General features: G+C 42.2%; 1 protein-coding gene across 3 annotated transcripts in view; it reads left to right on the top strand.

The window, feature by feature from the left end:
• The window catches only part of dennd4c (DENN/MADD domain containing 4C), a 35,502-nt gene that overhangs the window by 6,347 nt on the left and 1,981 nt on the right, over nucleotides 1-27,174 (top strand). Inside the window, exons 2-31 of one of the 3 annotated variants that reach the window (XM_078276537.1) lie at nucleotides 5,563-5,863; nucleotides 11,616-11,868; nucleotides 11,960-12,029; nucleotides 13,397-13,566; nucleotides 13,766-14,007; nucleotides 14,180-14,246; nucleotides 14,371-14,429; nucleotides 15,646-15,790; nucleotides 16,920-17,095; nucleotides 17,278-17,378; nucleotides 18,209-18,433; nucleotides 19,029-19,174; nucleotides 19,385-19,423; nucleotides 19,761-19,891; nucleotides 20,008-20,140; nucleotides 20,526-20,732; nucleotides 20,948-21,076; nucleotides 21,702-21,849; nucleotides 21,966-22,103; nucleotides 22,273-22,392; nucleotides 22,518-22,646; nucleotides 23,008-24,104; nucleotides 24,815-25,007; nucleotides 25,095-25,192; nucleotides 25,310-25,485; nucleotides 25,604-25,762; nucleotides 25,945-26,143; nucleotides 26,248-26,358; nucleotides 26,468-26,605; nucleotides 26,799-26,916. In XM_078276537.1, the coding sequence (XP_078132663.1) occupies nucleotides 5,565-5,863; nucleotides 11,616-11,868; nucleotides 11,960-12,029; nucleotides 13,397-13,566; nucleotides 13,766-14,007; nucleotides 14,180-14,246; nucleotides 14,371-14,429; nucleotides 15,646-15,790; nucleotides 16,920-17,095; nucleotides 17,278-17,378; nucleotides 18,209-18,433; nucleotides 19,029-19,174; nucleotides 19,385-19,423; nucleotides 19,761-19,891; nucleotides 20,008-20,140; nucleotides 20,526-20,732; nucleotides 20,948-21,076; nucleotides 21,702-21,849; nucleotides 21,966-22,103; nucleotides 22,273-22,392; nucleotides 22,518-22,646; nucleotides 23,008-24,104; nucleotides 24,815-25,007; nucleotides 25,095-25,192; nucleotides 25,310-25,485; nucleotides 25,604-25,762; nucleotides 25,945-26,143; nucleotides 26,248-26,358; nucleotides 26,468-26,605; nucleotides 26,799-26,916 (5,416 nt within the window). In that variant the 5' untranslated portion in view covers nucleotides 5,563-5,564. Of the gene's footprint in view, nucleotides 1-5,562; nucleotides 5,864-11,615; nucleotides 11,869-11,959; nucleotides 12,030-13,396; nucleotides 13,567-13,765; nucleotides 14,008-14,179; nucleotides 14,247-14,370; nucleotides 14,430-15,645; nucleotides 15,791-16,919; nucleotides 17,096-17,277; nucleotides 17,379-18,208; nucleotides 18,434-19,028; nucleotides 19,175-19,384; nucleotides 19,424-19,760; nucleotides 19,892-20,007; nucleotides 20,141-20,525; nucleotides 20,733-20,947; nucleotides 21,077-21,701; nucleotides 21,850-21,965; nucleotides 22,104-22,272; nucleotides 22,393-22,514; nucleotides 22,647-23,007; nucleotides 24,105-24,814; nucleotides 25,008-25,094; nucleotides 25,193-25,309; nucleotides 25,486-25,603; nucleotides 25,763-25,944; nucleotides 26,144-26,247; nucleotides 26,359-26,467; nucleotides 26,606-26,798; nucleotides 26,917-27,174 lie in introns of all 3 variants that reach the window. The other 2 variants (XM_078276536.1, XM_078276538.1) reach the window with 2 other exon arrangements.

The raw sequence follows: 27,174 nt of genomic DNA, 5'->3' as shown, positions 1-27,174 counted from the left end.
TGAGCCAGAAGTTGGCATTGTGGATAAAGTCCTCCATAAAATAGATATCTTACAGATCAAGTTAGTTAACTTTATATAGTCCTGCTCATTATGTGCCAAACCTAGCTTGAGCTAATTCTAGTGATGAGTAAACAGACTGTGTGCATTATACATTACAAGTTAAAGTATACTGGAGACTACAGCTATTAACTGGTCAGAATACGTGTCCTCTAAAGCTTCATAGTATTTTTGTCATGGTTCGTAGTGACCCTACTCCCTGAGTGCAACCCAGACAAAGAGCGTGACACTCGATCATCAGGGCTCAGGGGTAACAGAGGAACAGGTTTTCACATGGGAAGGGAGGGGCAGAGCACAACCTTTAGAGAGGCAGGGGCTTAAGTTACACAGGACTTAATACAGTCGAAATTTAGTGCACCAGTTTGTCTCAGTCATTTTACCATTTTTCCTGAGAAGCTTCACAATTTATGCCTTGAGGTTTATAAGTTTTCCAAAATGTTTTTTTTCCCCACCCCTGCATGCTGTCACAAGTGCAGAACAAGAAGGGCGGAAAATCCCAAATGCTATGTTCACTTCTGTTTACAATAGCTTTTAAAGCTTTTAGTCTAATTCACTGTCAACACCATTGCTGTTTATGGCCACTGCCATTTTATTTGCTCGCCAGACATAAAAGTGCACAATAAAACAAGCCTTCTCTGGCATTTTAGAGCTCAAACTGAGACAGCGGACTTAATTTCGCCATCCTTCGTGGCTGACTACAGAACACGTGTCAGCTATACTAAATGTCCCCTTGAAAGACTTGGAGATCAATTTCCTCAGCTAGGGTAACACTAGTCGCAGCTCAGGGATGCGCAGCCTGTCATTGTTGGGGCTGGGTTGCCATGGCAGCGTCAGTGTTTGTCTATCATGGACTGTCACAAAGAGATATTTGTATGGTTGTGGTTGGGTGTGTGGGGGAGGCAGAGGGGACTGTCACAAATGGTTCTAGCCTTAAGAGTGAGTCCACAGTTGTGTGCAGACCTAACATCAGGGGCTAATTGGCCTTGCAGGGAAACATGACTATTAATTTCAATATCTGTGGTGGTAATATGTGAATATGGCAGATATCACCAATGATATTTCAAATGGCCATTTTGTTTGTGCCTTTTATTGTAGTTCCCTCTCTATTGCACAGAAGTGATATAGCATTACAGACTAATCCAACTTGGAATGGTAACCTATCCACAACAAATAGCTTTTCTATCGCTATCATCCCCCCCATTTAAAAAAAAATAAAAAATAATAATAATAATAACAGAAAATGATATGACAGCATTAAAGTTATTGTTGGTGTTCATGGTAAAGTCCCTGAAATATCAATACGTCATATTCCTCTGTAATTAAACCAAAAGCAGAATTACTGAAGTAGACTGTTAAATTCACTACTAAACCCTACACCCCGCACAGAATCATTACAATCCTCGAGCAGATGAATTGTACAGGCTAATGTTTGTGACAAAGTTAAAATGTGAAAGTTACTCAGAAGAAAACCCTCTTGCAAAACAGTTGTTAAAGTAAGAAATGATCAAACGTTGCGAGTAAGAAAGCGAGACGCGAGTGCACACACATCCAATCCTTTCCTGCTGACCTTTGCAGGGTTTTTTCCTGCATAGAGGAATTTCTGGCGCTCCCCAAAGAGGTTTTAACCATCCCCAAAGGAAAATCACCAGCACCAAAATGATAAGAATTCAGAATAAAAATAACAATTCTGTAAAAACTGGGGTTTCATTTACTCAAGTGTGTATGTGTAATATATTATATATATATTTTTTTTTTGCTATGTCCGGCCAATGCCCTGCCACGCCCTGTTACACCCTGCTGTGCTTTACGACACCATGAACTATTACAATATCTTTATTGTGACTATTATTGCCACTGTTTATCACACCCCCAACCGGCACCGTCAAACACCGCCTACCAAGAGCCTGGGTCTGTCTGAGGTTTCTTCCTAAAACTAAAGACTAAAACTAAACTAAAAGAGTTTTTCCTTGCCACTGTCACACTTATGCATTCATGCTTGCTCTTGGGGGAATCACTGGAATTATTGGGTCTTTGTAAATTATAGAGTGTGGTCTAGACCTACTCTATCTGTAAAGTGTCCTGAGATAATTCCTGTTATGATTTGACACTATAAATAAAATTGAATATACATACATACATACATACATACATACATACATACATACATACAGTCTATGTTTATCAAATTGTCAGAAATAACAGGAAAATGCATAGATTTCTATTAAATAAATAAAATAATGTCATGCTTACTGTTGTGCGTAGTCCCCGTCCCCCTCTCCCCCAGAAAAAAGGTCCTGTGTGCTCTACCAGGTGAGCTACCCAGGTGCCCCCAAAGGTCCATTCTGAGTCAGGAAAAGCCTTGCTTTGACCTGCTATTACAGGAGAATCTGGCTTAAATTGAAACATTCAAGATAGCAAAAAGTCAGTCAGTTTTAAAAACGGTAAGTAAAGCTAGCAACTGGTGACTATACATTAGGGGTGTAAGAAAAAATCGATACACTTGAGTATCGCAATATTTTATTTTGCAATACTGTATCGATTTTCAAAAAGGCAATATAGATTTTTTTATTTTTTTCACTGACCCCCACACGGTTTAAACAAAAAAAAAAAAAAGTTAATAGAGTTCAATATACTGTAAATACAGTTGTTTGCTTATATGCTGCTCGGTCAGCTTATGTGTTTGACTTTAACATTTTAATCAGAGACTGAAATTCACAGTATTCCTCTGGGAAAATAGTATTAGTGCAGGTGTAATGCACTTCCTGATCCATACTAGAAGATGGAACTGCCTTCTGAGATGCCATACTTTACAGATTGAAGCGCTTGGTTTGGTTTGTGGGCTCCTCTATTTGCAGTAATGTAGTAAGTGTTGGACTATATTCCATGCATAGACATCAACAACAACCAGCTTCAAAATCTCATAAAGACCCAGACACATGAATGCAATAGTTTATTGATTCATTAATCTATTTTAATAGAAATATGTGTTCAGTTTTGTGAGGAATATTAGAGTTTTGTTGTAGCTATAAACGGACATTCATTCACCGACACACACACATGAAGAGCATCAGAGTACATTTACTGCCCAGCCTTTGGTGAGAACACATTTAACAGTGTGGGTTGTTATACAGCAAATAAAGTCTGAAAACAGCATTTTGCTTTTGAATAGGGTTTTGACCAGTGAGATGTATGTCACCATGGATACAGTGCAGTAAATCTCTTCAGAGCAATAAGTCTTAAAACAGTTCTATGTCTTTAGATTGCTGAATCCAACATTGAAGGAGTACGACAAACATTATTCATTGTGTTGTGAAATATCTACAAGAACATTCATGAGACTGGGTAAATGTCCTACATTGGAGGGAGAACACTGAAATAAAGTGAATTCATAGGTCTGGTCTCCATTTAAAACGCACTGGCCTAGCTAAACAGTGCTGATCCTGTATCAGGATATTTACTGTATCTTCCTTGCCTTACCTGTGAAACCCATCTGTTTTTCCATCCTGCATTTCTTAAACGGCTGACTCTTGTAAGAATTGTGGGAGGGCGCCTGCTATTCCAACCCATCTTCATTAATGCACTTTTATTGCTGTGTTTGTTTGTGGAAAGTTGAAGTCATTCAGCCTCTGCTTGGATATGACATGAAACTGTATTGTTTTTGCTGCTCGAGGCTTGTGTTCATACACTTTGCTCTTTGATTTCCCGACATTGTTTAAAAAGGAAAGAAAAAGCCGGCCATATTCTGGGCAAATATCCAGGTACAATTCTTTAAAGCTACCTGGACTGTAAGGCTGGCAGTATACTTGAAACAAATGGATTTTGGCATGCTCGCATGGGCAAAATGCCAAGTTTATAACTAAAAGAGCAGGGCTGCCTTCATCTTTCAATCAGATAAGGGTTTATATACTGGTCAAAAGACTGAACATTAATGCAACTATTTCTCACACATGCCGTTGTCTAAGACTACGTGCAGTATAGTTGAGGAAAGTCTAAAAAGCAGGCTCAAAGTCTAGTGTGGAAAATGTGTGTAACGTGTGTCAGACAGTCAGCTGTTTGCTGTCTTGCTGCGCCTGAATAATTTTCCTCCCAGGCAGGTCAGTCTGCCTCCTGCCACTCCTTCCACAACACAAGCCAACGGATGTCCTGCACTGTAATGCAGCCAGTAGACGTTAGCATGCACTCCTGTCTCCAGCTACACTGCTCGAAACCTCTTCACATGTTTTCTTTTAGATTATCTCAGCCTTTTCTTGCAGGATGACCTTTTCAAGATGACTGTACTGTGGCTTCACAATTTTTTTTTAGCAACATACTGTTATCATATTGATTGGTGAAAAGTCCAGAATAAAAATGAAACCAATACAATGAACAGTATTCTGCGTCATGAAGTCCAGGGCTGTCTGTGCTTGCTGTTGCTGTACAAAGAGGCTTTTTCCCCCTCCCGCCACAGCTGACTCACCACTGGAAAAATTGAACTTCCTGTGTAGGTCCCTAACAGCCCTTTGAAGGCGACGTGGATGTGTTTACTTTAAGTTTCTCTTTCTCCAGACAACCAGTTGCTTTCTGTTGTTAGTGGTGAGACTTGATAAGTCAAGTGCTTTTTATATGCACAGAAAGATGATTTCTTTGCACCATAATATATAGAGTATAAATGATGAGCAGCAGTTTGATGTCTTGTAAATGCTTAATCCTAATGTCATAAATAAGAGCTCAATTTCCAATGTAACCAATAACTGAGTCATCAACTGCTACATTTGGTGTCATGACTCAAACATGAACTAGAAAACGGAAACAAAACCTTTAAAATGAATGAAATTCCTTACATACTATATTCAATCAAAAATGACAAATGACAGATTTTGGCAGCTCCAACTGTTAAATTGGGTCACTTTTCATATTTCTGTCACTAGCAGCTAGCGAGCGACCATATTTCAAGTGTCTTTGGTGTCTCAAGTGTCTTTGGTGTCTCTCTAAATCAAGCGATTTACACTCCCGGTGGCATTTCTGAGCATTCCTCCGGGCCCGGCTGCCCTTCCTTGGCTCTCTGTAGCCACCAGAGCTTTAACTCTCTCAACATAATTGGAGCAGTGCGGTGATATACAATGACAAGAGTGTTTGTCATTACCCTCTGTGTTCCCCAAGTTTGTTTGCTTCGTTGTGGTGCCTCAGTCTTAAAGGATCCGTTTATTGCCTTTGCCACAGTATTACTTAACATTCTGTGTATGCTTGCATGTGTAATCCTTTCCACTGTTCCATAGCGAGATGCAAGAGCTTTCACCAACATGCAGTGTTCTCCTTGGCTATAGCCTAAATACAGTATATGTAGCAAGTAAAATAGACTACTTTGCAAGGGTTTAACCACTGCTGAAAATAGAATACCTTGATGTCTTCTACGAATGTGGTACAGGAGGGGTTATTGTCTATTAGGCAAAAGAAAATGACTGCATGCATATAAATGTAATTCCAAATGAATCTCATCTCTATTTTCTCACTTCCCGGTACGTCCAGCCATGATCGAGGACAAGGGTCACCGTGTGACCGACTACTTTGTGGTGGCCGGGCTGACAGACAAGTCCACGCCCCTGGAGCAGGACCTGTCGGAGACCAAGTCCAGCGGGCCCAAAGCACCCATCACCGACTTGGCTGTCATTAACAGGTCAGCGGGAGAAACCGTGCCCGAGGGCTTCACTTGCATCGACAGCACCTACAGCGGCCAGCCAGCCAACCTTAATCATGGCAGTCTTAAGAGCCCCGAGCTGTTTCTGTGCTACAAGAGGGGTCGAGGGAAGTCTCCTCTCATTGACATTGGGTGAGTCAGCAGTTTGTTTAAATGTCAGTGTTTGTAACCTGGAGTGTTCACATGCCTGCAACAAAAAGAGACTCATTATAAGTGGGTTCACTTATCAGTTACTGAAGCAGGGTTCCACTGAAACTCTTCATAGGAGTGCAACAGAAACTTCATTAACCAATATATAGTCTGTTTTTGATAACGGCTTGGTCTGAATCATTAATCCAGACAGCAGAGGTTATAGTAAATGTTGTAGTATAGTCGGTCAGTGAGCTAACACTGGATTTAGCTTTAATTAAGCCGGTTATCTCTTAAATCCTGTCTTCTGCTGTTCTGTACTGCCACATTAGATTCAGAGGCTCATTACGTTATTGTGATGGAAACAGGTTGGATGAAGGAAGACACTTTAAGGGGAAAAAACAATCAAGTGCATGACTACAGCAATTACAGATATGATTAAAGATCCCCAAAGTGTCCTCCAGCAGGGCTAATCGCTAGTCAGCATGTTGACAGAATTTCACAGGCAACATTACATTTTATTTATTTAAACACTTTTATCCAAAGCGACTTCCAATCAGTGCATTCAACCATGAAGGTACAAACTAAGAACAGCAAGAATGACATAAATGTACATAAGCTTCAAATAAGCCAAACTACGTGCAATTTCTTTTCATTAGTGTCTTTCATGGAAATAATTTTGACATGCTGCAGAAGGAAAAGCGCAGGTGTAAATTATTAAATGAATGATGGCTGAATTGAATTCCATTGAGCTGCTTTAGTAACAGGATCCTGGTATTGTGTGTGCTGGATCACTGTGACGGGTCAAAATGTCTGCTGTTATAAAGGCCTAGTTTGCAGACACCACATCCTACCTTTTATGACAAGATAATCTTTTTTTTTTTTATCCCCAGTAGTAATATAGTAATATATTTTATGATGTATTATAGTGCAAGGTATTTCTAATATTTTCTGTCCTCCTTTATGGCTCATGTCATTTTCAGTTTAACATTGATGGCATGACAAAACAATTAATCAGAGGTGAAAGGAAGTAGGTGTGTTGTTGACTACTCTGTTCACTCGCCCATGTTGCATCACGGAGTTCTCCCTCTCAGCCACACCTCTTGGCTCCTATCCATTGCTCTCTTCTATCATCTTATAAGAGAGGTTACACCATCGTGTTTCACTTCTTCCAATCCAGTAAGCCTAAAGGTCCAGACACACAAAGCCGATAATCGGCCGTTGGACAGTCTGGCGAGGTCAGTGACTCGAGTGTTCGGTGTGTTCCGTGCCGTCGTCTATCGGAGGGGCCGTCGGCCTTCATTTTGGCTGATTTGACATGTATAATCGGCGGGGCGGGCACTGCCGGCAGTCGGACTCAAATGACCCATCTGATTGGTAGAGTGCTAACCCGGAAACGGGGAGCGGAATGAGCGTGACACGAAAATCTTTTAAACTGACCTTTGTTGATCTGAAATGAAGACAGATTCAGCAACTGCATGGCCTATTTCTCGCTTAAAATGTTTTCAGAAACACGTTTTGGTGTACTATTTTAGTAAAATATGAGATCGTATTCTGAACATATTCCATGACAGTCTGTCTTTGAATTTCCGGAGAAACCAGACCCACGTGACGCGTTCGTCCAATCACCGGCCGGTTTTCATTTTTGGGCGACAATACAGATTAGCGCCGCCTGCTGTTAGCGTCGCTTTGGTGTGTTCCGAGGCACTTTTTTTTAACCAACTCGGGGAAACTGATCAGTCAAACTGCCTTTTCTGCCGTGGGTCGGCCGTCTGGTCGGTGTGTCTCGACCTTTAGGCTACAACTGTTCTTACTTATTCCCAGAGTTGCCAAAAACATCACCAGTGCTTTGTATCTGTTAACTATGCTTTATTGAGAACAATGATGCAATTGCCTGATGCACTTCAGTTCTTTACATACCTTAGGTGCCAACACACCAAGGATATCCATCCAAGTTGGGCCTGCTTTTTTCCCCGGCCACTTCAACATGTGTTGGAGACGTCAGTGAGAGGAATCCATCTGATTTAGGTTAAACGCATAAGTGCACAAGAAGAAAAACGGAAGTGAGGAGCGCAAGCAAACGACTGGCGAGGGCAAACGCAAAAGGCTCTTCTCATCTCATCATCTATTTTTGCACAATATGTCCTCATTTAAAATGAGATACATAACTACTTATGTAGGTATATTTATTTCAACATAAACATGTCTTTTAAAAGATCTACATAGCTATACACTACAAGATAAAAAAAAAAAATAATAGAATAATGTCCTATACCGTAAACTTAATATCAAGGTTGTAGACCTCTCATCCTCTCTCCCTCTGCACCGTGGTTGGTGCTAGACTGAGAACTGAGCCCCCTAGCGAGCAAGCTAGTGAACCAGCCGGCTGGCCGCTAAATTAGTAAAAGTTAACGATGTTATGTTTCACTCATCATTTATTCTGGCATGGAGAGTTATTTCCTCTCATGCTTGTGTCCCTGAGCAAGACACTTAACCCCTAGTTACTCCAGAGGCGTGCGACCTCTGACATATATAAAAATCAATTGTAAGTCGCTTTGGATAAAAGCGTCAGCTAAATGACATTTAATGTAATGTAATGCAGGCACAGAGCATTCATACTAGTTGGCTGTCGACTGTAGTCTTTCCGGTGTGTTCAAGTGCAACTTTTTGGCCAAGACACAGGTGGCGTCAGCTAGGAGATGTCAGGTGATGCCACAGTCTTGATGTGTCAGTACCAATTGTCTTTGTCTAAAGCCTTTTTGTGTCTGCCACTAACAAACTGGAGTTTCCAGTTACATGAGACGACACTGTGAAAGAATCCCCTTGCAAAGTTTTCATTAAAGCTGGTGTTGCTCTATAAAGATTACTACACATTGACTGTATTCCACTTGCTCTGTGATGAATTTGGTTCATTTCACGTGTTATTTATGTCCCTTCTGCTAACTGTAGCTTTAAAACTGTAGAACAACGTAAAACCCTCGTGAAACCCTGCAGCCGTCACAAACCGAAGATCAAATGTCAAAGGATGTTTTCTTTTAGAGGTTGCGCAACCCTGCTTAGCATGCTACCAGACATATGGGGTGGATAAAATAGAAGAAAACCTACATTCAAGGATGCTTTATAGTTAGCTTTTTTCTTAGGTTGAAGTAGAGCTGGGTAATATATTGATGTTATATCGATATCGTGATATATGACTAGATATTGTTTTAGATTATAATATCGTAAATGGCTTAAGTTTAGTCTTTTGCTGGTTTTAAAGGCTGCATTACAGTAAAGTGATGTCATTTTCTGAACTTACCAGACTGTTGTAACTGTTCTATTCTTTGCCTTTACCCACTTAGTAATTATATCTACATTACTGATGATTATTGATCAAAAATCTCATTGTGAAGATATTTTTATTAGATTACCAATTGTCACCCCTACAATATCGTCACAACATTGACATTGAGGTATTTGGTCAAAAATATCGTGATATCTGATTTTCTCCATATCGCCCTGCCCTAGGTTGAAGCACCAAATCAGTATATATCAGTATAGCAATGGCTCACTTCCTGATGGTTCTGCTTTGGTTGAGCTACAACACAGAACGTCAGTAAATATTTTTGGCCACGTTGCAACACCGGTATCTTCCCTTCACATCAACGGATTTATGTTCCACCTGCTGGTCTTCATCTACTGGAAAAATACAGGAAAAAACGTGCAGCCTGTAAATCATTCATTCTTCCTTCTGCCACCTCTGCTGTCAGTGAAGCCAGCATTCCCAGCCCGGGGCTCCACAGTGTTACGACTCGCTGTGCCCATTAGGACTCTGTTTTTGTTGCCTAAATGAGAATTTGCTGGCAACTGTCCTCCTGGCCTCTTTAGGTTTGTCCTGCATTCTTTTCAGAATAAATGGAGTGTTTCAGGACTATTATATCCGCAATGGCTGCCCTGTAGTCTGCACAACATTAGAAAATGTTTTTTAGGGTCTGTCATAGTTTAAAGAGGGCAGCAATCACAGCTTTTGGCCTCCCACATGGTATTGTCCAGATGGAAAGGGAGGACCTGGAGCATGCTGCTATAGAAGCCCTACAGTCATGCAAAAAAAAAAATCAACACAGTGGGACACTGATTGCTTTCCTGGCTGTACCTTTTTAGCTGTGTGATACTTAGCAGGAGTGATAAGGAAGCAGAGACCGGTGATGCACAAAACAGTTTGGCAGTAATCTGGGTATGAAAATCTTGATATGAAAGTTTGTCTTGCTGTCTGGGATTTGAATGAGTCAGCAGGTAGATATGTCTGAATCACATCACCCATTAAAGATGGGCTTCTCATCGAGGCTTCAAAGGGCAACCAGAGCTTTAGGAAAAAAAGTCAGTGGTGCTGATGATGATTGATCCACTATGTAAAACAGCAGAACTAGAGATTTAGCTCACCATGGAACCTCACTTTGTTCCTCGCACTTCATTTAGCTTATTGTCTCTCAGTAATGTACTTTTCCCCCAAATCAGTCTGAATGTGGATCTATATGTTCATATGGCAGCATTGTGCGTACTTGTTTGTCAGATTTGCACATTTAATATGGATAAAAAAGTTTTTGAGAAATTAAAGAATACTTGAAGTTTTCTTTTACATGTCTGTGTAAGGGAGAGCTCAGGTTTGTCTTTTTCTGTGACCATAATGTTACTTAAAGCTGCGTTAATCAAATTGTACACTAACAATAGATGAAATGACTTGGAGTCACTCATAGTGATGAACCGACAGATAATTATCACCCGACTCTGCAGTTCCCCTCACCTCTATGGAGCATTTCAGCGGCTTTCAGCTCTTTGTTGTGTTTACAGCCTGCAACTTTACTGTTGTTTTCAGCAAAAAAAAAGTTCTGATAAACCCACTGTACACTACCTACCCAGCAAAAAACTGCACACCGACAACGTCAGCGACTAGTTAGTATAGTGAAGCATGTGGCAGCTAAAGAGCCAGATATTTCCCTCAGGAGTTGGTGGACACATTTATAGTCTATAAAAAATATCAACAACTTCAGCACATGTAAAAACTGGTTGTTATTCAGTCATTTAACGTCTCTGTACTGTTGTATTTGTCACTGTCCCAAGTATTCTATTGTCTGCATACTGTCAGAAAGCATGACTTGGTCCATGGCTGATGGAATATATACTAGACATAGACAGGAGTAGGAACGCATATTTTCCTTTTTAATATTGTTGGAGGATTCTCTGGAAGCCTTTGCATGAGAGTGTTTACCTCATTACTCAGCTTGTGGTTGACAACTTCACTTTTGGCAAAACCACACCAGCAGAAAATGTCCACTATTTGCTATGTTCATTGTTGTCTGACAGAAATGATAGATTTTTCATTCTTGATGTCTGTGTCATCTTCCTGATTCGTTGGGAGCATTCAAACTTGAATGTCCTTATGTTCTGCAGCGTTAACTGTTGCGTCATTAGATCGTGAGTTATGTGTCTGTTGGCAGCAAGGCTTGTTTAAGAAATGAAAGCCATGCCTGACAGCAAAACTATATTCCAGGACAGCACTCTCTGAGCCACTTCATTGTCTACGCGAGCTTTGTAGGATGTGTGGGCATGAGTCATTGTGATGCCATCTTAATTTCCACACAATTTCGATCACTTTTTCACTCAGCTGAAGACGGCTGTACATAATATATTCAGCATTCTTCATGGAGACGCAATATGTGTTGTTTCATTGTTAAGGGCCACGCTAATATTTACACTTCCTGTTTGTTATGTTCATCAGCGTGCTGTATGAGGGTAAGGAGCGTCTGATCCAGGGCTGTGAGATCATTCAGGCCACACCGTACGGCCGCTGCGCCAACGTCAACAACAGCTCCGCCACCTCGCAGCGCATCTTCATCACCTTACGCCGAGCGCCGCCCGTCCAGCCTCAGAACTCCCTTGCAGTGACCGACATCTGCGTTATTGTCACGAGCAAAGGCGAGATACCACCACATACCTTTTGCAAGGTGGACAAGAACCTCAACTGTGGCATGGTAAGTCTGATTTCTGTTCCTAAGCTAGCACTTGTGCATCATAGGTCATTAAATAACCCATTTACATGAACATTTGTTTTAAACCTTTCAGTGGGGCTCCAATGTGTTCCTGTGCTACAAGAAATCAGTCTCTGCATCCAATTCCATCAGTTACAAAGCTGGTGAGTATACGTCTCTGATGGTTTACCATGTTAGAAACTCACAGTGTCCTCAGAGGTCTGCAGTTACCCTGATTTTATTATTGTTGCACGTTAGATAATAGAGTATTTATTAATAGTTATTTTAAATCTGTAAAAAAAATGAAGGTGTGAGGTGAAAATAAGAGTTTCTAAGGCCACTATTGTATAGAAAGGATACAGCAAGTAGTTAAAGCAAAACTGTATATGGTTTACAGTACATAGAATATTGTGTCTGAAGCCAAGAGGCCATAATAAAATGTTTAAAAAAAAAAATCAACATAAGAAGACATAAATTAAGGTGAAATTATGAAATGGTCAGTAGTAAGGGAAGTTAGACAAATTCAGAAATTATAAGATGGTAAGTTAACATTATTACTTCCAAAGTCAACATTATGAGGTGCTTAGTCAGAGTTATGATATAGTTATTCAACGTTTTGACCCACTTCCTCATCATTTTGAGTTGAGTATTGTTTTTTTTGTTTTTTTCTAACAATGTCATCTATTTTTTCCTGGCGAAAATAGGCTTCTGGTGTTAAAAATGTTTTGCAGTAATAAGAACTAGTCTTTCTGTTAAATGATGCGATGTATTGATATGATAAATGCAGTGCAGTTATGGAAGGGTGGTGCAGCTTTGTGTGCTGTTGCAATTGGCCTCTGTTGCGCTGTCTCTTAAGTGAGCAGCACCTTCAGTGTATATCTGATCTTGCAGTAGATTGGTATTGCTTATTAACAGCTGGCATTTCTGAACGGTTTATCTGACATTTTCACTGACTGAATGCTTCCACAACAGCTTGGCCTTTGGAGCAATTTGTTGTGTAACAAGCGTATAGTACATGTTCATATGAATGTGTGTACACACACACACACACACACACACACACACACACACACACACATGAGACACACATGCTGGCTTTATCTTTTTGGCCGGCCTTTTTCCTGTGAGGTGGCTGTTTATTCATCTCAGACAACGGCATTTCCTGCCACGCCCATTATTATTGTGCCTGCAGGCTTGTTTGTATATGGGCATGTTCTCATAAGAATGTGTGTCTTGTGAGAATGAAATATCATCAAACAAGTTACACTGTGAAGAATAACAGTTTTTTCCTAAAAAAAGAAACCAGAATATACTACTTTTCATCACAATTAAAAAACACTGATCTCCCTTTTCTTAGAGCCTCTTTTGTTTAATCCTTGCAGAGAAATAAAGCCATACTTGTAGCCTGTCTGGAAGTTTGAGTTATTTATATAAATTGTCAAACTTTTGGATGTATTTTGTTTAACACTACTACGTCATAACGACACTTGGGTACATAACTATTATTTGTTTTTTTTTCTTTGTTTTCCAGGTCTCATCTTTCGTTACCCAGAAGAGGACTATGAGTCTTTTCCTCTGTCAGAATCTGTCCCTCTGTTTTGTTTACCCATGGGTGCTAAGATTGAGTGTTGGGCACCAAACACACCTGATCCTCTGCCCGTCTTCTCCACATTCGTCTTAACCATCTCTTCCGGTGAAAAGGTGAGATGCAGCAACCAAGAGCAAGCTGGCATTGATGAGGAGAAGAAAAAGAAAAAAAAACGAGGGCTACAGTTAAAAAACTTTTTTTTAAACAAGGAAAGATTGTTACCTGAGTGTACTCTTTGAAAAGATTTCCTTCAAGGTTAAACTGGCTAGGAAGCCAAAACGGTACTAAAGGAATTGGTCCATTTTGTTCCAGGTGTATGGAGCAGCCATCCAGTTCTACGAGCCACATCCAGTGGATCAGTTGAGCGAGAAGCAGAAGATCCAGCTGGGCCTGCTCACCACGGTGGAGAAGAAGGTGATCCCCAACCGTCCTGTGAACACCAATAAATGCATCTGCCTGCTCTCCCGCTGGCCATTCTTTGAGTCCTTCCGCAAGTTCCTGATGTTCCTCTACAAGCTCTCCGTCTCGGGCCCACACCTGCTGCCTATTGAAAAGTAAGAATCTGCCTGCAACTATTGACATTTTTATATCGTTTGTTGGGGACATTAATGCTAAACACTGTGCACATCTCAAAGTTCACATTATGATAGGTGGGATGTAGTTGCTGCATATGTTTGAAAATAGTTTGACGACATATGACCACATTTTGTGTATTTCTCTAAATAGGCACATCTCACACTTCATGCACAATGTGTCATTTCCTTCTCCTCAAAGGCCAAGAATATTGGTCCAGGTGACATGTTTTTTTTTTTTCTTCTTCTTAACATTTGTAATAATTCAATCAAAAATATACTTTAACGTGTATGCTTTTGTTTTTGTAGTTCCTTATATTCACATTATAAAATGTTTCCTTTCAGCTCTCGGCACATGACACCTTGATCCTCTCCCAGCCTGTGTGTACACCCTTACCCCTCAGGTACAACGGGCTTTGCAATGCTTAACGTCATAGTTTCACTACAAAATAATATGTACAGTTACTTAGTTAAAATTCTTTTTTCAAACACGGGGTGGTACTTTACAGTTTATTATACTTTTACAAGTTTTGTGCCCATTTAAAGCTGAATGTATTTGTCCTTCAGTACAAATTCTGTGCTTTGTCTAAAAGAAGCTGATCAGGCTGAAAGAAAAATACCAGTGTATTGTTCTAGAAAAAAGCATAACGTATTCATTCATGTTAGTTTTTTTTCCAGGTCAAACACTGAAAACAGCCTTGGGCATCATCATATTTGACACTTTTTCCACTACTACATTGCATCATTTTGCCATGTTTGCATTTAATGTGTGCATTTCAAGCAGTGGCTTTCTGGCTTCTTTGTGCCTCTGCGTGCTGCCTTATGTTGAAAAACCCACAAAAATGGTGATTGTCAGGCCTTTGTTAAGCTAACACAAATTAGCATTAACATTCTTTAATGTGACTCACTGCTGTTGCTGCCTCTGTGATTGTGATTTGAAAATCTCAAAAACAATACGTGAAAACAGAAATCAATTTTTGAGAATTACAAAGAATCAAAATGGTCATGTTGGCAACAACATGGCAGAATATGTAAACACAGGAAAACCGCATCAGCAAATGGATCAAATCTCTTGGCAACACTGACTAAATGAAACCTAATGGCCATATTGTCTTAACATCATTAGAATCTACTGTAGGTCCTTAGAAATGACTGTCAAATTGAATCAAAGCCTGAGTCTCAACATGGTTTCCATTATGAGCTTAACAAAGCGAGTATGACATGCAGGGTTGTTGGATGGCATCACGTCGTAAGGTGATGGTGTTTTTCGGTGTGATTTGCATAGTTCAGAGATCTCGGTGTTGATATAAAAATACTAATAATTAAAACTGTTACAAACATTTTTTTTAAATGGCACTCAACCTAATGTTTTACTTCTGGGATCTTCATTGCCTACCATTGTTTGGAGAAGTTTAGAATTACCTTTGTTTTCACCCTCATCCGACTCGTGTCTGTCTCTAGTTACAAACCCGGCTATAAACCCTTTTGCTCCATCAGCTCTTCTTTTCACACTCCGTCCATCCCTTATATCTCCTCTCCCTTTGCTTTCCGTTTTGTGTTCCGTCCTCTGCTCGAACTCATCAACTCACTCATCTCCTGTGTGCTCTCCCTCCCTGTCAGCGGGGCAGACTATGGCACTCTGCTGATGAATCTGGGCTCAGAGAACTGCGCCACACTGCTGCACTTTGTCCTGCTGGAGAGTAAGATCCTGCTGCACTCCCTCCGGCCCGCTGTGCTCACCGGAGTGGCCGAGGCTGTGGTGGCTGTGAGTAATGCTCCACCATGCAAGCCATACTCAAACATCTTCAGTAGTATTACTGGCATAATCAGCTGCATTTTGATCGGCTTAAGATTGAAATATTAAAACAGCCGTTACATGAAATACATAATTAAGACTATTCAATTGACTTGCTTTACTCATATTGGATGACGGTAACGAATATACAGTCTGGTAGAATGGGGTGTAACAGTAAAACAAGCAGTGAGAAGAGGAACAGGTTTTGGAGAAACATGTTTTAGATGTTCAACAGTAACGTGATCAGTTTTACATGCATTATGTCATCTAGAGTTTACATTTTTCAGACATTCCATCAGCCATCACAGCTCCCTCAGTGAAGTGAACTTATCAGTAACACCACTGAACATTTTAATATGCAGACAATTACACAAGTCATAGTGAACATCATAGTCATGTGCCATTCACAACATGAACACATAATAGATGGTACAGAGAATGTATGGTTATTTATTTAAAAATTCATTATAACTATTACTTAAAAAAATAATTGACAGTCCTCAAAGTCAATTGGTGACTTCTGATAAGATTTAAATGCCACAAAGATGCCCTTTCTAACATTATAGTTATATAGTCATACCTATCATCACTCCACCATTATATCTCAAAGTCAATGCTCAACATCAACAATGACATCATGGGTAATATTTAAAAAAAAAAAAAAAATGTATTGCCACTCCTTCAGGTATTTGACCGGTTGACTTATTTTTCACTGAGCTTGGTTGTTGATTCTGCAGCTCCATGAACATAATTGACTTTAGCCAACCATGTCTCTTTGAATACACATGATGTCCCAATCCTCAAAAGTCCCCTGAATGCATTTGAAGTTTCACAATAAATCAGTTGCGATGATAAATAATCAGATGTATGTATGTATGCCCTAAAATTTGTCCTAATTGCCCAAATTTAATTCTGAAGTTTGGTTTAGACATCCCCTGGAAGTAACCGGTTTTTTGTGGAGCCTTTTAAGAACAAACTGGAAGGTTTTGGTATAATGGTGGCACTTTAAATGTTTCTACCTTCAGAAGGTGTGATGTAAAACTCCTATTCATTGTGAGCCTGGTTGTAGTAATCGTGCCTCTCTCTTGTCTCTCCTCAGATGATCTTCCCCTTCCAGTGGCAGTGTCCCTACATCCCCCTGTGCCCGCTCTCTCTAGCAGGCGTCCTCAACGCTCCCTGTCCATTCATAGTGGGCGTGGACTCCCGCTACTTTGACCTTTACGACCCCCCGCCAGATGTTGTCTGTGTGGATCTGGACACCAACACTATCTACCTGTATGCTGTGCTTTAATACTAAACCCACATCGCTGCCTGCTTTTGTACTATGTATTTACAGCTCTCCTAATGTTGAACTATCTCCACTATTGCATCAACAAGCAGGAGCACATAGCAGATTATTTTTGTGCAGCTCTCCTGTTACTTCCAGCTAACTGCCTTTGTGGTATTGTGTGTTGCAGTTCTGATGAAAAGAGACACAGCAACTGGAAGAACCTCCCAAAGAAACCCTGCAAGAGTCTGGTTAACTCCCTGAGCAACTTGCACCACCAGCTGGCCACGGGTACACACAGCATCTCACCTCCTGTTGTAGCAAAACCTCACTTGAGAGAATGACTTGTTTCTCAAAAGATGAAGATGAATTTACAGGGAATGGATGAAATCTCAAGAACAATTTAGTTAAATACAACAACCACCACAAACTTGGTCAAAATAGAGCTGAATCTGTATCACAGCTGAAAAAGCTTTGGCTATTGCATTAGGTTTCATTCTCTTGTATAGCCATGTTTTTTTTTTTTTTTTTCCATCCCAATGTCATTATATATGGAGCCCCAAAACTGACAAAATGTTGATCGTATATTGTTAGTCAAATCATTAAAATGAGTGTAAAAAGAAATAATAATAATAATAATCATACACTTTTATAGTTTACAAAGTGCTTTACAAAAACCCAAAGTAAAAGGACAACTTAAAACAACATATTCAAAAACAGTTACAACATAAAGGAATAAAACAGAGCATCATCAGGTAACAAGAGCATCATCAGTTAAAGTAAGAAAAGTTAAGCTAGTTGAAAGCTAAAAGCACATTCGTAGAAGTCCGTTTTTTTTATAGCATTTTAGCCAGCAGGTTAATGCTAAACAAGTTACTTGGAAATTAACACACAACTTGCTTCTTTTTTTGTAACATTATCTTCATCCTCATGACTGTGAGAATAGATAAATAACTGAATGTGTGCCATGGCCAAAACAATTGGGACATGAAGGAGTTTAAAACCATAAAATAAGCAAGTGAAAGATAAATGGAGACACACACCCCCCCCCCCCACCCCCACATATCAGATTTTTTATTTCAACTGTTCAAATTAACCTCGTAATTTGTTGTGTGTTTTAGTTTCAGTACGTCCAACGACACAGGAGAACTCCGCAGTGGACATGACCCCCATCGAGGCAGACTTCACCTGGCACAAGAAGAAGACGGCCCTGGAGATGGAAATCCAGGAGGCCTTCCTTCGCTTCATGGCCTCCATCCTGAAGGGCTACCGCTCCTACCTCAAACCCATCACCCAGGCGCCCTCCGAAAAGGCCACGGCCGCAGACTCCCTCTACGACCTGCAAGGTAAACAAGGGATTGACCGCTCGCTTTTCAAATGTGTGGAAACCGGTGGGGATTAAGTTGTCTTATGGCAATGAAATCATGTGGATGATGTGTAAAACCATAATGACACGTGACGTGGATAACGGTTTTGTTTATGCGCAGCGGAGCCTGGATGTGTCGATAGCTTCCTGGCTTTTGTAACCTATGCATCATTTACAGCCTTAATTTAGATAGCTTCCCCTAATGGTATTGGCATTTCTATTTCAAGGAGCATCTCAACTATCACTCAACCAAAGTGTTTTTACGAATCGATCGCCTTTCTCATTAGCTGTGAAAAGACTTGTTGTAGGGAAATGGTCCTCCTTTCCATTTACCGTCACTGTTGGAGATTAATTTTAGATACAGAGAGTGATGGAAAGGGTTTGTAACACAGCATATTTGAACACTTTTGTCTTAAAAGCTACACATTAGGTTTTTTGAAGAGGGATGAAAATACACTAAAACCTGATTTATTTCTCCCTGAAGTCAATTCAAGAATGATTGTGGAAATGTGAATTTTGAAATGTGGATTTCAGTTAAACTAAAGAAGTGATACCACAACCTGTCCTTCCTGCAGGGTTTCTCAAAAGCAGAGACCGAGCCCACCAGAAGTTCTACTCCCAGCTCACCAAGACCCAGATCTTCATCCGCTTCATTGAGGAGTGCACCTTTGTCAGTGACAAGGACACTGGCCTGGCCTTTTTTGACGACTGTGTCGAGAAGGTGATTACCAAACCAGCGTCAGGCAGGTTTCGGATATGTACACTGGTTTTATGGCGTTTTGTATTTCCTTCCCACCGGAAGTTTCTTTCCACGTATAGGCCTTTTGTTTTATGTTTTGTTGGCTAAATAACGTGTCCACTGGGTGAGTAAGGAAGCCAAAATTTCCTCTGATTCATTCTGGTCCCTTTGCTTTCTTTCCTCTTCTTGCAGCTTTTTCCCTCTGATAAACTCACCGACAAGGGCACCAAGGTAATACTAGGCTTACTCTGTAATCACATTTCCTCATGCCTTGTTTTTGTTATGTTTGTGATTAAAAGGCAGTTAAATTGACCCATTTGTCCCTTTTGATAAATGTTGTCACCAAGAGGAATGGACATTCCCTTCTTTTCTTCTATCCTTGAATCCCAACAACAATCAAATAAGCATGTTTTACTGCCTAATTGAAAAAGAATGACAGATTGCAATATGCTTCTTGTTGTTTACTTTCTGCTATCGGACAGGAAATTACCTACAGAGTGTGCTTTCTGTAAAACTCAAATCATAGTTGTTAGTATCGCTAAGGCTCTGGATGCTATCCTCACTGCAGGTTGAAGGGGAGTCATCTGAGGACACGAGGCTGTTGGAACTGGACGAGTCCCAGAAGAGCGAACACACTGTTTTTGTCATGCCCGCTGAACCTCCAGTTGGAGATGGAACTGAACCTGCCCCCAGATTCATGTAAGTCTTTTAACTGCAGTTTATTAAAACTTTATTAGACAGAAAAAGATTGATGACAAATACCGAAAAAGTCTGGAGCATGTGACCTTGCAACAATCCTATTTTTCATCCTCCAGCTATAAAGGTTTCCCCAGGCTGCAGATGGAGCTGTTTGACCGTCCTCGAGAGTTACTTCCAGCACTCAGCAGCAGAACAGCCGGGGCCAGTGTGTCCAGCAGCCCTGCACTACTGGCTAAGAGGACGAAGCAGGTGTGTACAGGTTCACGCAGTCACACTCAGCAGAAGTAGCAGCAACACCCTGTTACTGGAACACACATGCCTAAAAGGACTGGATGTTGTTGTAGCCCTAACCTGTGTCAAAATCAGACACTTTATCCTCCGTCCTCATCAACCTCCTTAATCCATTTATGCTTTAAATGTCTGTCTGATCCTGGGTGCCAGGGTAGCTCACCTGGTGGAGCATGCGCCCATGTGCGGAGGCTTGCTCCTCGAAGCGGCAGCCGCGGGTTCGGTTCCGACCTGTGGCCCTTTGCTGCGTGCCGTTCCCCCCCTCTCTCTCGCCCCTTTCATTTCTAAGCTGTCATGTCAACAGTGAAGGCCTAAAAATGCCCTCTTTAATGCCCTGATCCAACAGGAGATCAAGCTAGCATACAAGATGGCTAAGCGCTTCTACTCCAGTCCTCCGGAGTGGGCCAGGTGTCTGTTCAGTCACTGCTACAGCCTGTGGTTCATCTGCCTACCGGCAGCCGTGCGACTCTCCAAGTCTAAAAGCCGTGCCATGCAGCAGGCGTACAACGTCCTCCTGAAGATGAGGACCACTGAGGTGGAGGTGCTGGATGAGGTACAGTGAGATTTTACTACTATGTTTATGTGATTCTACTAACGTTTTTTTTTCTCATATTTTTGACATAAGTCATGTCTAGACTTAGGGTTTTTCTGTTTGTCTCATTGTGTGATACTACTTTTTATTATTATTAATACCTTTTCCAATCCAAGATTAATGAATGCGTCGTTTTTTTAAAATTTTAAAAAAAAATTTATCTCTCTGGCTTCCAGGTGTGTTACAGAGTGGTGATGCAGCTCTGTGGTTTGTGGGGTCTTCCTGTCATGGCTGTGCGAGTCCTGGTTGAGATGAAAAAAGCCGGAGTACATCCGAACGCCATCACATATGGATACTACAACAAGGTCACATACAGCTTTTCACATTGCTTAAACATATCTCCACTGTAGCACAAAGGACTGAAAGCAGTACAACTGACAACGGCAGTAATTTCAAGGCAAGGCAGCTTTATTTGTATAGCACATTTCAGCAACGGGGCAGTTCAAAGTACTTTACTTAAAACATTAAAGTGCAGGTAAAAATGATAAAACATTTAAAAAAAACATTTCTCCGACCACAGGTCCTTTTGGCTCCGGTTACTTGGTGTTTTCGTTACCCATTACAAGATTGCAGTAGTTCTACTTTTCGCTACGATGTAGCCGTCGCTACAAAGCTTAGTTTAATCTCGGTAAACCTTGCTAAATCCGGGACAGTTCACAGTCTGTCTCTTGATAAGTTCACAGAAATATCTGACAAGTTCACAGACGTTGTCTTTCTTATTGATCTAGTTCACAGACTCAATCTGACCAGTTCACAGACGTGGTCCTTGTATGGATAATCTATTGTCACACCCGTGTTTTTTGAGTTCTAATCTGTGTCACACCCGCGTTGGAGAAATTCTCAGAAATATGTCCGTTATCTGTTAAAAAATACCACTTACTTACTGTCTGCCTACGCATGTCCTCATCCTTCAGTCTGTTCCCTCTGCAGGCCGTCTTAGAGAGCCCGTGGCCGAGCAGGAACCGCAGTGGCCTCTTTATGTGGACCAAGCTTCGTAATGTGCTTCGTGGAGTGACCCAGTTCAAGCATGCTCCAGACCGAACATCTTCCAAGAAGGGCCCCACACTTAGTACTACAGGTGGGAGTGGAATACACAGTATGATAGGGCTGGATAATGGGAGACACTTAAACACTGTTTCCTTGTTTCTCACCCACTTTTTTTCTTTCTGTGTCCTTTTTTGTCTGCAACAATAGGTGGGTCAGCAGTCACCGACGCTGACCGTTTGAGTCATGGAAGTGCCGACAGCTCAAGTGAGGTCAACGGCGAGGAACACAACCTGTTTGCGCATAGCCACGGCACGAAAGACACAACAGACAACAGCTGTAGCACAGGTACTCATCCTCTTAATTATAAAAGCTTTACACTCTGAGGGTCAGAAAGGACATTTGCTGATATGACTTTGAAACTCTGACCATTGCTGAGATCTGGAGTTGCTGCGACAGCAGTGGCCATAGTTGTACAGCAGTTACAGCGTGGTTTGTGTGATTTGGTGATCCACAGGAAGGCAGTCTGATCAAGGCTACGGCTCCAAAGATGAGTTACACCAGGTGCTGGCAGAGCTTTCACATACAGCTGTCACTTCCGTGGAAGAGAGAAACAATTCCAAAGCACAGCATAATGGTAAGAAAAGCTACTTCCATTCCAGTTCTAGTTCTGAATTTAAAGGTTATGTGTGCCACAAATACCCCATTTCCTCGTTACACGTTGATGTTGGTCAGTTGACTATGTACTTTTCTAACAAGGAGGTGACATTGCTAGCTCGGTGGACAGTGTTGTAGCACTAGCAGAGCCCCCCAGTCCTGTTGATGGGCTCTCGTCTGTCCCCAGTATTGTGAAGCTGTCCACAGGGAGCTTTGATGGTGGCAGGGAAACAGGTGAGGAGAAAGATAAGGCCTTTAAGTTCAATTAAAAAATCTTTTTTGAATGGTTTTAGACTGCAATCAGAAATTTGGATGGCAATTTTTCCACTTCTATGACTTTTCATGATGGATAGTTTCTTTTGTTTTACATATAAATTAAGTTTGATTATTGCAACCCTAAATTGAAAAGGACAACTCTGGGGGTTGGGAGAGGGTTTTTGTTCTTGTCCAATTTGTGTTTATCTGTTCTGTGCACTATCTGCTATTACCTGTCACACATTGTGTAATTTGTTTTGTATGTCTGAAGGTGCCAATAAAAAAAGTTGATCACAAAAAAAGAAAAGGACAACTCATTATAACGCTACACATTTTGCAGGTACAGGGAAGCTGTTCAGGAGACACAGCAAGACTGATAATGTGTCTCTCCCTGATGATGATGATGATGCCTCGCTGCCATCCGGAGATGTAGCTAACCTGCCTCAACAGCAACGGCAGAAATCCTTTGCTGAACGCAGCTGTAGCTTCACCGTTGAAACTCGTGCTGGGATGCTCCTAGAGAAAGGCGTGGACCACATGGCCAGTCAGATGGGTGCCGATGCCCGTATCCTGGCTGCAGCGCTCTGTGCAGGCCAAAGTCCACCCCCTAATAGTGTGCCCAAAGCACTTTTTAAAGACCTGCAGGAAGAGCCTGGAGATGATCGGGGCTTGATACTGGTGAAGCTGCCAGAGGAGGAGGAGCCTGGAGCACCAGAAGAAGAGAAGGGAGATGATGAAAAGGTAGAAAGGACTGAGTTAAAAAAGGAGAAACGAGAAAGGAAGCAGACTGAAACAAACGAGGAGGACTCTGGGTTGCGAGGGCCGACCCTGGAGAGGGCGGACGTGAAGGTGGGTGCTGACCCACTCTCCCTCCTGGTGACTGAGAGCGAAGAGTCGGCCTCCGTTACCAGCCAGGAGCCACCACGCTCCGTGCCTGCTGTGGTGTCCCGCAACCTGGCCGAGGAGATCGAAATGTACATGAGCCTGAGAAGCCCCCTGGGTGTGAAGTCCTCCAGCATGGAGCTCCAGCAGGCCCAGGGAGACTCCACTGACTCCCCACAGCCCAAACAGTCTATGGAACGCAGGTCTAGCCTCCCCGTGCCTCCTGTAAAAACTCAAACTGGCTCCCCAGGCGATACACCCAAACGCAGCCCCACCACTGTTACTCGCTCTAAGACTTTTGCAGCAAAGACAAAGGCCCCCGGCAGCGCCGTGGGTAGCCCGGGTATTAGATCGTCCTCACTGACAGCGCTGGTCAAGTCCTCCCAGGGAGGGTCATTGGGCTCGGTCATCAACTCCATTTCAGGCATCAAGATGGACACCCTCTTGTCGGGACCTAAAATCGATGTGTTTAAGTCGAGCATGAAACAGGCGGCAAATGTAGCCAGCAAAGTGTGGGGAGCAGTTGCTTCAGCTTACTCCTACTCAGATGACGAGGTTAGTGTTATTAAAGGAAACCTGATATTTTAAACTGGAAATTGTTTTTACTTTTATTTTATTAGCTAATTCAATTTTAGCTTCTCTCCACATTTTAAGATATTACTGATAACTTTTAAGGCCCACTCCGGACTTGCACCTGAGTATATCTCAGATCTTCTGATATCTTACATGCCCGGTCGCAACCTGAGGTCCTCAGCCAAGGCTCTGCTAGCTGTTCCGCAGTCTAGGCTGTGGACCAAGGGTGACCAGGCTTTTCTGTTAAGGCCCCCACCCTCTGGAACTCTCTCCCTGAGGAGATCAGACTGGCAAGCTCCTTATCCTCTTTTAAATCCCTTTTTAAAAACGCATCTTTATAAGTGCTCTTTCACAGGGTCTGTGGCCTGAAGGTACTTTTATCTGTTCAAACCTATTTTATATGTAATGGCATTCTCTTAACCTTCTTTTGACTATTTTAATTAGTTTATATTGTTCTATTGTACTTATTCTCTTGTGTTGCTTCGTTTTTAATAATATAAAACTTTTAATGTTTTAAATTGTTTTTCATCATTGTTGGTCTGCTATGTTATTGTCTTGTTAAGCACTCTGTAACTTTGTTTTGAAAAAGTGCTATATAAATAAAGGTATTATTATTATAATTAATATGATCAATTCTGGTCGAAGAGCTGATGATTCAGAGCAACCCTCTACCATCTAACTTTACTCTGCAGGAAGAACAAGCTCAGGGCGGTGGCGGCTTCCCGTCCCATCTGGATGAGCACATGCTGGCTGCACATGACGTAGATGACAGCCCTGAGAGAGGTGTCATCCCAGGGTTGGTGGCCAACGGCCTCAACCAGAGCAGCACCAGCCTGGGCAGCAGCAGTGGCAGCAGTGACACAGGCCGAGGGACCCACCAGACACGTAAGCATTCATTCTGTCGGGCAAATATGTGAGGGAAATGGAAGAGAATGGCCTAATGAGGTTTTTTTAATTTTTTTTAATCTGCAGATCCGACCCCAGGACGAGCAGGCAGGGGTCCAGACTCTGAGCAAAGCTCCTCGCATCACGCTTCCTCCTCCAGCATTTACCAGAACTGTGCACTGGAGGTCAGACATACTGTACATACACAAACAACCCCAAATTGCAGCTGCTGCTGTGCTCTCACTGCCAACATGAACACTGGAACAACTCCTAACTGGTTGGGCATATTTCCCTGCTGACAGGTGCTGATGTCCAGCTGCTCCCAGTGCCGCTCTTGTGAAGCCCTGGTGTACGATGAAGAGATAATGGCAGGCTGGACAGCTGATGACTCCAACCTGAATACCAACTGTCCTTTCTGTCGCACAGCCTTTCTTCCCTTGTTGCATGTCGAGTTTCACGACTTGCGCACAGCAACCGGGTAAGAATCTGTTGTCTTAGAATTCACTTCACCCGTGTCCTTATTTTGAAGTAATGTTAGGGTCAAAGCTGAAGAACGTAGTTTTCAAAACGTACTATTCTGTGATTTTCCCTCTCAGGTTCTACATGAATCCCAGTGCCTCAGGAGACAGTATCCACAGCTACAGTACCCAGCCAACAGCCAGAAGCTCAGCTGATATTAAGACATCTGACCTTATTTCTTTCCCTGAAGAGGAACCAAGGGAGACTTCAGATAATCTGCCCGGAACACACAAGAGGTATACACCAAGCGACTTCATGTGAAACACCCAAAGCACATAAAGTGCTACAGTTTGACACTGGATGTGAAAACCCATGGCTAAAACCCCAAGAAGCTAAGCTGAGCTACGCAAGGGAATACTAGCCCAGATTCTTGTAGCACCATCTCTTCCTGAGCCCTCTTTGTCTGTTGTGTTTCTAGTCTGATTCCAGAGCCGGTGCAGTCGGACCCCCTTGGTCTCCTGGAGCATGAGGCAGCGGGGAAGCAGCAGAGATGCAGTGGGACGTCACTGACGCGCAGCAACAGTGTTGGCGGCCCGCTGCAGAGCCTGGACTACTCCCAGAGACCTGGACATGGCGTCTCCACCACCAGCCTGCCCTGCAGCCTGCAGGAGGTGTCGGTCAGTACTACTGTCTGTCACAACACTAACCCCATTGTGTTTAAGTATTGCTGATACTGCTATAGCTGCAGTGAGTGATAACGATTAGTGTGTGTGTTTGTCAGGATGGCATGGGGACTAAACGGCCGAACCCCAAGCCTGTGTCCGTACCGTACCTCAGCCCCTTGGTGCTGCGCAAGGAGCTGGAGACCCTGTTGGAGAACGAGGGAGATCAGGTACACGCACGCACGCACACACTCTTCTCTTTCTCTCTCTCTCACTCTCACTCACTCACAGTCTGCTTTATAGCAAACGTCACGCAGCTACTCTGTCATGTCCAACCAGGTGATCTACACCCACAAGTTCCTTAGCCAGCACCCCATCATCTTCTGGAACCTGGTTTGGTATTTCCGACGCCTGGACCTGCACACTCACCTACCTGGTCTCATCCTTACCTCTGAACACTGCAACAAAGGAGTACAGGTTAAAGACTTTACATGTCAACTGTCATTATTCTTTCTGTCTCTTTTGTTATGGCTTTTCTTCATATTTACTTATTTGTCATTCACTCTTTGTCAGGGAACTCATTCTGTCCCAAGCAAGTGACTTCAGCCTGTCCTATGTTTCCTTTGTGGTCTCTTTGGCAGGAATATAACAAAAAGTTCTATGTTTGCAGCTGCCCCTAACGTCACTGTCCCAGGACAGTAAGCAAGTATACGTCCAGCTCCTGTGGGACAACATTAACCTGCACCAGGAACATGGAGAGCCCCTCTACCTGCTCTGGAGGACCTTGTGTGAGTGTCCCACCCTCCTGTATTAGCCATTATTGTAGTGGTCCCACCATAAAAAAGTTATACACTTTTACTGCCACTATGTGAAGAATTTGTGAATGTGAATTTCAAATGGCCTGATGTGTTTTTATTTGTAGAAACCTTCTCTACCACTAGGGGGAGACAAAGACAACTATTTCCAATGTCCTAAAGGAAGTGTGCAGAGGTATAGCAAATTGAGCTAAATATGAATGTTTCAGGAAGGGCATGCTGTAATGGATT

The sequence above is a fragment of the Sander vitreus genome, chromosome 19 (genome assembly GCF_031162955.1).
Source record: "Sander vitreus isolate 19-12246 chromosome 19, sanVit1, whole genome shotgun sequence".
Lineage (NCBI taxonomy): Eukaryota > Metazoa > Chordata > Actinopteri > Perciformes > Percidae > Sander > Sander vitreus.
This window is presented reverse-complemented; position numbering and strand designations above follow the sequence as displayed.